We start from the raw sequence: 10,798 nt of genomic DNA on the forward strand, positions 1-10,798 counted from the left end.
CACTTTATGAATATGTTGGTATCAGTGCTCAAGAGGTTGTTGAAGACACCTTTAATGATGAACCCTTGGACATCCACACAGCTGGGCTCATCAGTGAAGAAGTGGATGTCCCTGAGAATAATGTGTATGAAGTGACAGTGTTCATAGTGGAGCAGGTGGAAGTCACAGACAGATTTTGGCCTGAGGAAACCAAGCCAGAAATGACTGCAGAACCAGAATCAAGCCTAAGTTTATATTTCACAGAAGATGTCATGGCTGCGGAGGAAAACGACACTGAGGAAGGCCTGCCACTGGAGGCCATTTCCGGTCTTCCAAAAGTGGTGGCAGATTGCATTTTAGCCGTTTTTGCTGCTCCTGCTGAAACCGCTGCCTGCCCTGCTGTAATCACGTCAGAGCCAGGAATAGATAAGGTAATTACCGAAGACAACAGTGAAGAAGCTGGAGACATGTCAGCTGATGTAGTGCTGATTGAAACCACTGAACCTGAGCCTAATGCTGTCACTCCTCAGGCCAGGGAACCAAATGGCATTCCCTCCCAAGACAACGAACCAGTGGCCACGGTGACAGAAACAATCTCTGAGGTTGTTCATGAGGAGCCAAATCCTACACCTGCATACCAAGATGTGCCTGTAGAAGAGCTTGCTGTCCCCATTGAGACTGAAACTCTAGTTAAGGTGGAATCTGCCCATGAGGAGGTCACTGCTGATGATGCTGAACGACGCAACCCTCTAACTGCTGACAAGCCTTCAGAGTACTGTTATAGTTGCCCAGAGGTAGAATTTGCCACTCTGTCTTCTGAACTGCCTGAAGATGCTTTAAATAGTTCTGATCTTGAAGTCAAGCCTGAGTCTACTACAGATGAGAGCCCTGATGTTGGGGAAGACATGATGGCTGAGGCAGAACCAGAAAAAATTCAAGGGTCACAACCCAGTCCTGCCATTGTCAAAGACAATGCAGAGGAAATACCAGAGGCAGCAATTGATTGCCTCTCTCAACAACTGGAACCTCAAGCCACCACTCCTCAGGAGCCTGCAGCAGCTAATGGTAGCGCTTCAGGAGAAGAACTTATCACTGCAACAACTTTTGTACCCCTCACTCGACAACAAAAAACAAATCTTTCTCTCCAAGAAGAGACGACTGAGACAGTTGCTGAGGAAACAAATGAAGAGGTTATAGAGGTATTACTAAAAGAAACTGAAACAGCTCCTGACAGTGTTAACAAAGACATCGCTGTCCAAGAGTCATCTACTAAAGACAACGTTACAACAGGAGCCACAGAGGTTACCGGTTCTGAAGAATCTGTGGAAGAAAGTGAAGCATCTGAAACCACTTTGGTGAATGCTGAAAGCCCTCCAACACCAGAGGAAACCCCTGTTGTCTTGCAGGAAGAGAATTCTAGCCCCTGTTAAAAAGATGCAACCACTGAGCTATTGGAGAATGTTGTTGAAGCTATGTTAGAGAACCCTGAAGTAACTGAAAACAGTTAAAAAACAAGACAATGAACAAGCAGATGAGTCACCGATGGACGCCACAGAAGAGTCTGAGCCCTGTGTGTCAATCCAAAAGGAACTCGATGAAGAGTGCGCTGCCACAACTGAAGCTCCGTTGGAAGGTCCCGAGAAAGAGACAGATGCTGCATCTGTGATTAAAGTCTTGGACTCTGTGGAAACTACTGAGTTTAACCATGTTGTTTCTGAAGAGGAGAGGCAGCAACAAACACAAATGGTGGATTTAGACAAGAGATAACATGTGAAACTGATAATTCTGGTGATGTTTCAGCTGCTGTTGGGGAGAACACACAAGATTCTCAAATTAACACTTCAACAGAGTGTGTTGAGGCCATTCTTAACACCATTGCAGAGGTAATCATTAGAGAAGAAACTGAATGCAAACTTGTGTCTTAAGTGTAAGTAGCAGCAGAGAGTGAGGCTGAAGAGAAAGGTGAGAATATATCAAGTGTGAAATAAACAGAAATTGCAGGAAAAAAATCAAGTTCATGCGTGGAAGCATTAGTTGTTAGGCTGCACTCAGCTCCTACATCGTCTGTTGAAGAACCAATATATTTGCTTGATGGTTTTAAGATGTTTTCACTTGACTACAGTGTTACTGTTTGATTTCATGTGGTTCCAAAGGAAGAACAGCAGGACTTACAGTATTCTTTTTCACCTACCTCATCATGTGTTAAATGTATGTGTGTGTATATAGTGTGTGATAATAGATGCAACTGGAATGTAAAATGATTCATGCTTTCTAACAATGCACAGTTTATATATATGTATATCATCAAAACAAAGCTCACATTGTAAAATACTCAAACACTTTCCAATAAAATTAAAACACTGAAACTCTTCATCTTCATTCATAATTTTGGTCATCTGCATTATATGGTGTTTAGTGAAAAATGGTACTTGCTTAAAGTTGCCTTGGAATATAAGATTGAGCCAAAATAACAAATGAATAAATTTAGTAAACAGATTCACTCAAAATGATCAGAAAATCAGGATTGGTCGGCTCCGATAATTTAAAGACCCTCACCGTAGGGCCACAGCAAGGTATTTGACTTTTCTGACATTTCTCAGGGCATAACTCTCAGACATTGTTGAATATCAATGAGTGAGGGGTGGGACACACACATTAATAAAAGGGTGATTGTTGACAATGCCCTGAGTAGGCAGAGGCATGGTTGGAATTGTGCTTCCATCTCAATGCTGCGATTAAGACACTCACTGCTTGCATATCTGCTCCGCTGCTCTAACATAACTCTCAAAGGCTAATTCTTTGTGATGGTGTATAGGAGACGACTAACCTAAAGCAAGAATCTGAACCGTTAACGGAACCGGAGAGTGTGACTCCAGACTCTGGTCCAGAGGAAGAGCAAGTTCCTGAAACTGACAACGGAAACAGACAGCCTGTGGAAAGCCAAGAGGAGAGTAATCCAGAAGAGAATCCAGTTATGAACTTCTTCAAAACCCTGGTAAGTGACACGACTTGAGGAGTTGGGTGGGGGCTTTACATTTTTAATATTTCTAATTTCTTGTCATGTGAAATTAGGCTGATTGTAAAAAATATATTAAGGAATTTCAGTAATCAAATGTGAAAAACAAGTCCATCTTTATGTCTGTAAGTATTTCTGAGGGCTGCACAGCCAACAAAAATCTAGTTAATATGTGTTCTAATTATTGCAGACTGCCTCAGTGAAGCTGAAATGTTGGGTAATTTGCCTGATAAGGTAGCAATCAGTGATGATAAATTAATCAGTGAAGAGATGTTATGTTACTTGTAAATCATCTTTTTCTATGTAGATTTATGTAAAGAATATTACTCTATAAGGCGGTAAAGGTATCCATGACAAAATCTGCCGTGATGGCAGCGCCTGATGGAAAACCTACAACAAGCAGCCATTGTATTTCCTCTTCATCATGCTGTCTTTGGGATTCATGCCGTTTTAAAGAGTTACCATTGCCCTAGCCCCATGCTAATCAAGTCTTTGAACATGCGGGAATGTGGTGGCCTATTGTTCATCCCATAGTGTGAGCTCACAAGGGAGGCCTGTGCAGTTGGAAGTTGAGATTTGTGAAGATAGAGCGAGGGCAGGCCTACGCCATCTCCGGAGCACAATGGCTGTCACAATGACAGCGCATGTACTGTATGTGCCCTGTCAGGGACCTCAGTGTGCACTCTGTGGGCCTCAGTTAGCTTACCATAAAGGCCTATGTCTGCATTTGTGAATGGCTTCTGTTTCATCCAAATAATTATTTTTCTGTTCCCGTTGCATCAACTATATCCTCTGACTCTGAGTTTTTTGCACTGCGGCTTTGCTAGCATGAACATAAAATAACACAATGCTCAATGATGCTTACACTTTCAGCATTTGAAGGATTGGGATTTTTGTTTTTCTTAGGTTTTCTGTGCAAAAAAATAATTGAAGACAGTTTACTTTCATTCCTTTGTTGCACAGGTTACTACCACTAAAACATCCACAAAGGAAACAGCTACTCCTGATGCCACAAAAGATCAGGTGAACAGATGTTCATGAAGCATTACACAGCATCTACGATATACTTATTTTATTTTCTAAAATACACTTACAGGTTACTGTTATATTCATTCCTATTTCTGAGTAGTCCTGATTTCAAAAAAGTACAGATACATTTTGAATGACCATTAGAAGTGTTTACAGTACATGTACACAAGCTTTTTGTTGATCTTTGTTTGCTTCAGTTTAACTTCAGCTTTCTTAACGGCTTCTTTTTTCTGTTGCAAAATAGTCCCAGAAGGAGACCCTACCAGCGGCAACCACTACTGTGAGCATGCAGCCCATGAAGTGTTTTGATTTGCATTTTGGCAACCACATGAAATTTATATAATTACTGCACATGGCTTGTTTTACAAAATGATAAATTTTTAATAGATCAAGATGGAACAAAATGCAATTGCTAACACCATATCTAGTGTTACAGCCCCGTAAACTGCCACTAAACGAAATGTTTTTGCTGGTAAAGGTTAAAAAGTGAAGGTTTTATATGGTTTTTCCATTATCATTCTTCCAATATGCCATCTTTCTCTCTCCTCTCTCTCTCCCTTGAATAGGTTGCACAAATATCTGAACCGCCTGCAGCACCCAAAGGAATGTCTATCCCACCACCACCTCCTCCAGAGCCACCAAAAATGGAAATCAAAGGAGAACCAACTGCCAAACCTGTAAAGTCAGTGCCAAAAGAAGAACCAAAAGCTGCTGCGAAGCAACCTGAGTCCTCAAAAGGAAAATCAGCCAAAGATACTCTGAGCAAATTCTTCCGCCCCAAGGTAATCAAACAGCTGTGACTGCAGATTGCAGATTCAATCTCTATTTAAAGGGAGTCATGTTCACTACATATTACACAGTATGCCAGATTGTAACATAGTGTGAAACATACTGTATGTGAATTTGAGGTACTGCTAGGAGTCAAGATATCCAAAGGCAAGGGTGCTTCAGCAAGTGGAGCCAGTGCCCTGGCCAAGACTGCAGCAGTGGTACAGTAGATTATGATACTCTTAAACTGACCATGGCTCATCCTGTTACTAACTGAGCGAGAGCTGATTTGTCTGGAGGTGGCAGAAACTTCTGATAGTAGCAGCAATTCTGTAGAGTGGTTTTTCTCCTGCTTCAAGCTCATCCAGGACAACCAAGTTTTGTACAATCCTTTAAAAGTATGGCTCTTTAGTTAGACATGCAAAAATAGTCTGACTGGAGAATATTTCAATGGAAAAACAAATCAGCACTAGTGTTTCTACCACAGTCCATATTTTATTTACAAAAAAAGTACAATCTTAGGCAACAGTTTAATCATATCCAAGCACCTCTGCAGCTTACTGATAAACACATTACATCTTGTTCCTTTCAACTGCCTGCTAATTCAGCTTGTCATGTCAGCTTGCCAAAAAGTGCACCTGGTGGCTCATCACCAAGAAATAGTTACAGCACATAACCACAATCTGTCTTTTCTTTTTTTCATTTCAGTTTTTTTTAACGAGAGACAAGGTTTTAATTACTGAGCTTTAGGCCATAAACATGGTCCCAAGTATGTGAACACAGAGGATTTAAGTTACGTAAGATCAATTTCATGTATGAGGTGTGTCAGCTGGGAAATCTTAAAGAACCCCTCTCTATCTTGTTAACATGTCCTATGTTGTTTTTATATAATGGAAGGTACATTATGAGCAAAATAAGCAGTCATGGCTTAGTATTTCTGTCCGTCTTCAGACTTCCAGGGTTACGGACGTAACAAATTTTAGGAGCCTGTCAACTTGCAGGGTGGCACTTTCTGTATCATTATTCTTTTTTGGAATCAGTTTACGGTTCAACGATGTATGGCTACCCACTCCAATACTACAACTTACCATTGTGTAACATAGAGTCGTTGTAGGTGAGCTGGCATGCTCACGCTGCAGTGGGCAGTGGAGAGGTGGGTGGAGAGAGAGGCAGGGACGTCATAGATCTGCAGACTCTGGAGAAAGTAATGGTGCAGAGGTAGATCTAGACCTTTTCAAAGCAGAGGGATTATTTTCATGGCGGGAAAAAAAACTCATAAATATGCAATTTTGATACACAGAAAGGAGTTTTGTGGTTTATATCAATTACTTTTTTTTAGGGAAATTAAAGCAGAGCTGCAGCTACTGTATGAGTCACAAAGTTTTAGCAGTTGTCTGTATTTCCCCCAAGAGCTATTCAGAGGCTACATATCACATCTGCTATGTGCTGTGTGCTGTGTTCACACACTGTGGTCATGGAAATGCTCTTAGTGTTGCCATTCGTGTCCATGCACTGGTGTGAACTGTGTTTGGAGCCTTACAGATGCTGTCAGTTGTAATCTTGAAATGCTAAGCTAACCTAGGTTTAGTTTGAAGCTCACACGCAGACGTGACAGCATAGCGACCCTTTTCGCTGACTCATCTAATGCATTTGAGCTTTTCCTTTAACCAGTTCATAACTGTCAGCATCTATTGCCATGCTAACATATTAAGCCTTCCATAATCGTAATTTCTCATGTGTTCTAGAGATTCTGAGGACATTTCATGTCTGACTTTTTGGTTTTAAATAAAAGAAACAATCCTTTCACCGTGCAGACAATCAAGGAGGTGCCACAGCCAGGTGTAAAAATACAGGTGAACTAGAGAATCTGCTTCATCTTCTCAGTTTCACTCAGGGAATGGAATATCAACGTATTCTGGTTTGAATGTGAATCTCTTATACCTGCACAGGGTTTTGAAACCTCAAATGAGGCCTTGTTCAGAGTCTAAATTACTGTTTCAGTAATCACCAACCACAGTGCCTGTGTTACGTACCACACATGCTATATATTTAATTACAGTGCTTTAAATGTTCATCTTTATTTGCAATCTGTTCAGAATAAAAAAAAGCAATTTTACTCTGCAGGGGAAACCAGTGGAGATACCAGAACCTGCTGTAGAAGTTCAGGTAAATGTAAGGAAAGTTGTCAGTGTTGTGTCTTTTTTTAGGGAGTGGAACAGTATTCTGATTCTCACATCACCAGTATGTACATAACTTTAAAAAAATAAAAATAAAAAATAATAATAATAATATTTACATGTTCTAATTCATTTGCATTTGCTCAGATTGAAAATAAAGTTGAGCCTCAGGAGCCGGCAGCCGAGGTGGCACAGCCAGTTTTAGAAGTGCAGGTAAATGAACAAGAAGTCCTCGGGAATATTAATTCTTTTCTTCATTCTACAGGCACCTCTGAAATGACATGTACAAAATATATTATATTGTTCCACTTGTAATATTTCATTTATTTCAGTTAATTTTATTGTAATTTTTATTATCAAAGTTAAAGGATTTTAGCGTATCGCGCTTATCTGCAGTAAAAATTTCCTTCATGACACATTTTGCAACATTTATTGCACATCATACAACATTTAAACTAACACCAAAACAAATAACTTTCCCTCACCTGCAGATGGTGGATGGTGCACATCAGCCAGTGGTAGAAGCTGAGGTAAATTAGTAGAGTTTAACATTTTGGGAAATGTGCTTTTTTGCTTGTTTTCTAAAGGTTCACATGAGAAGATTGATACCACCGTCATATCCGTTCATTAAATGTAAGGAGATGGCTAACTTAGCTTAGCATTAAGACTGGAAGTCGGAGGAAACGGCTAGCCTGGCTCTGACATTTTATTTTGGATTTAAACAAATAGCATCTTGCTTGCTTAGAATTAAGAGTGACACCAATCTTCTTGTGTTGCTTTCTGCAAAGGTGCAAGTGTCAATGGCGTATTTTCCGAAATGTCAGCTATTCTGTTAAAGGGAGGAAAATTTATGAAGTGGAGATTGACACATTTCCTTTTCTGTCTTGTTTATCTTTCTTCTTACAGAAAATTGTTTTTTTGTGCATGATGGTGTGGGCTCCTTTCTTCTTACAGGGACCGGTTCTTATCTTTAACTGATTTTTTGCCTCCTCTCTACTCTGACCTTGGATATTTCCCTCACTTACCTCCTCTTTCATGTCACAGGTGGCACCTCCTGCTCAAAGTCTGTCCACTTCACTGATGACCATGACTTTGATTTGTAAATATCTCATGATCTACGTTTTCCTCTTTTGCTGTTTTGTTAAAAGAAGGTGGATCCCTCAAAATCTGGCACTCTGGAGGCAGCTGCAAAGCCTGAACCTCCACCACCTGTTCAGGAAGAAAAGAAAAAAGCTTCAAAATCGACCTTCTTTTCTCTCCTCAAGCCCAAAGTAAGGACCTATTCCCTTTTATAAGCTCTTAAAACCTCTGAAAATCTGTGGGTATAAATTGTGATGAAGTTATTTAACAGCAAGTTAACAGATTCATGTGAATTTGAGGAACTGTTAGATCACATGACCACAAAAGTCCAGGCAGCCTCCACAAGTGGAGTTCGGCTCCTGAGGAAAACTACTGGACTGGTAAATACACAAAGATGACCTCTCCTGAATAGATGCGTTATTAACCAGAGTAATTTCATCAGTTACATCTGGTGTTAACATGCTCTAATTTCAGTTTCTTTGGCAGAAAAGTTTGGCAGGAAAGTTTTTCTCCATTTGCTGTTATATCTGAAAATTATAACAACACATCAGAGTGTATGAGATCATCACTCATAATGTTGCACTAAGACAAACCGTATCCTAACAGTAGATGCACATTTTAATGTCACTTCAACTGCTGCCACGTCCATCTGCACTTAACGAGCAAAGTGCATAAGCTGCTGGTATGGGTACTTTACATTAGCAAGATCTAGGACTGGAATGATTCAGTTTTCACTTTCAGGCTGCTGAGCCCAAGAAGGCGACCCCGACCCCACCGGCAGCAGCAGAGGCAACTCAAGCAGTCAAAGCCAAGGAGGAACCCAAAGCAGCAGCCAAGCCATCAGAGGCGGTTGTAGATAACAAACCAGCTTTGGTGGCCTCCCAAGCTGGAGATGATGCAGCCAATGTGCCCAAAAGACTGGAGAAGAGGAACTCCATCCAGCTGTTCTTTAAAAATCTGGTGAGTTCTCTATATACATTGTTGACTGCAACTCTGAGGCAGAAATGTTGCACTGTTAGAACATGCACAACATACCTTTAATTCAGGTACATGCACATGTCTTTTAAATGTCCAGAGATATTGCACTCTGTTTTGTGTTCCCTCCACTAGATGGCAGCAGCCACTTGTTAAGTTTGTAAAGGTGTCGGCCCTTTTAAGCCAAGCACATGAAAACTTTACACTGCACGTCTCGAATTTGTATGCACAGTTTGTTATTACTACAGTCACAGGATAACCATTAAAGCATCACTTTGTCCTCAGTGTAACCTAATTCAGAGGCCACATTCCAGGCAATACCATTTAAGGAAACAATACATGTAAGAAAAAATTCAGAGGTACTTTCTCCATGTTAGGTATTGTTCACCACAACTAGGAAAATAATTTAGAAGATTCAGATAAAATACCAACAAACATCTAAACACAAGCATCTACCATTTTTTCCCTTCCAACAACAGGGTCAGAAACGTCATTCCACAGACGCCGGGGTCCAGACAGAGCCAGTGACTGTTGCTCCAGCAGCTGAGAAAGCCAAATGAAACCACAACCAACCTTCACGTTTCCCTGTACAGACTCCCCCTCTCTTACTCAATCTTTATCTCTCTCTCATCACCCCCTTAAACCCCCTGAATTACTTTAACTACATGTTTTGTTTTTGTTACTGTTTAGAAGTTACAATACATAAGGAAAGGTTGCTGGAAGGACAAAAGAAAGTGAACAGTTGAGAGAAAGAGGAGCAAGTAGGCAGTGGAACTAGTGGAGATGTTAAACGGTCAAATGTGACGGCAAGTTTGTTGAGATATATATTTTTCTGGTCATATCAATGCCTTGACAAGTACAACAATGTGAGTGTGAAACCTTTTCTACAGATGTGACTTCTCTCTGTTTTGCTAACACACTCAGCTTATGCAATATACTGTATAGTGCCAGGCTTTGCTTTTAGCAGTTCATTTGTCTGGAAAACTTAAAAAAAAACACACACACACACACAGTTTCATATAGGTTCTATTTTTACAGTTCATACAAGAAAATTCCTGCAGTGTGGTAATGCAGAGGTTAATATGAAATGATACTGAAAAAAGGACTTAAATATAAATACAACTCCTAACAGAGCTGATATGAGGAGCATGTCTATATAGCGGATTGCTCTTACAGATTTTTTTTTAACTCTGTGTAAGCTATACGTAGACTAAAGCACAAACGTAACGGTTATGTGTCGGGCCAAACGGGAAATCACAATCTTTACTGTTCTGTAGGGAACTGATTGTAAATACTCACAAAAGCATCTGAGGTGGCAAAATGGTGTCGCTGCGCAAATGTGTCCTCGTGGTCCGTTTTGCAGTTGTCATGAATCACAGCAGCTTTTAATTTGAGTTCAGCACTTGGTGTCACGTCATTTAACTGAAGTCTTACGGTGTTAGTCTCTTGTGTTTGGCATATGTGCAATTAATATTAGGCTTTCGTTTGCCTTTATGTATACGAGTATGTGTAACTTCAGATATGTTGAAGACAATAAATATGTTTGAAAACTGCTCTGTTTCTTCATCAGTGGGCACTTTAATGGGAGGCATGTAAAGACAATGAATCTGTGTTGCCTAATTTGATCGAAATCATTTTCCTGTTATATGAAACAATAAATAACAAAACTCAATTCCAATCAGCTTTATTAGTCGCACTAGACGTTCCTCTGTGCAGGAAAAACCCTAAATACCATTAAGAAACTTCATCAACAATAACTGGGCGTTGCAACAAG

At 40.3% G+C, this 10,798-nt stretch overlaps 1 protein-coding gene across 9 annotated transcripts in view; it reads left to right on the forward strand.

Moving 5' to 3' along the window:
• The window catches only part of bcas1 (brain enriched myelin associated protein 1), a 15,203-nt gene extending 4,626 nt beyond the window's left edge, over nt 1-10,577 (forward strand). Inside the window, exons 5-16 of one of the 9 annotated variants that reach the window (XM_008287572.1) lie at nt 2,795-2,974; nt 3,959-4,018; nt 4,269-4,304; nt 4,591-4,806; nt 4,933-5,013; nt 6,917-6,958; nt 7,117-7,182; nt 7,461-7,499; nt 8,121-8,240; nt 8,349-8,429; nt 8,791-9,009; nt 9,504-10,577. In XM_008287572.1, coding sequence (XP_008285794.1) covers nt 2,795-2,974; nt 3,959-4,018; nt 4,269-4,304; nt 4,591-4,806; nt 4,933-5,013; nt 6,917-6,958; nt 7,117-7,182; nt 7,461-7,499; nt 8,121-8,240; nt 8,349-8,429; nt 8,791-9,009; nt 9,504-9,584 — 1,221 coding nt within the window. In that variant the 3' untranslated portion in view covers nt 9,585-10,577. Of the gene's footprint in view, nt 1-2,794; nt 2,975-3,958; nt 4,019-4,268; nt 4,305-4,590; nt 4,807-4,932; nt 5,014-6,916; nt 6,959-7,116; nt 7,183-7,460; nt 7,500-8,117; nt 8,241-8,348; nt 8,430-8,790; nt 9,010-9,503 lie in introns of all 9 variants that reach the window. The other 8 variants (XM_008287565.1, XM_008287589.1, XM_008287581.1 and 5 more) reach the window with 8 other exon arrangements.
• The last annotated feature ends 221 nt before the right edge of the window (nt 10,578-10,798 follow it).

The sequence above is a fragment of the Stegastes partitus genome, unplaced genomic scaffold (genome assembly GCF_000690725.1).
Source record: "Stegastes partitus isolate 25-593 unplaced genomic scaffold, Stegastes_partitus-1.0.2 Scaffold12, whole genome shotgun sequence".
NCBI classification, from domain to species: Eukaryota; Metazoa; Chordata; class Actinopteri; family Pomacentridae; genus Stegastes; species Stegastes partitus.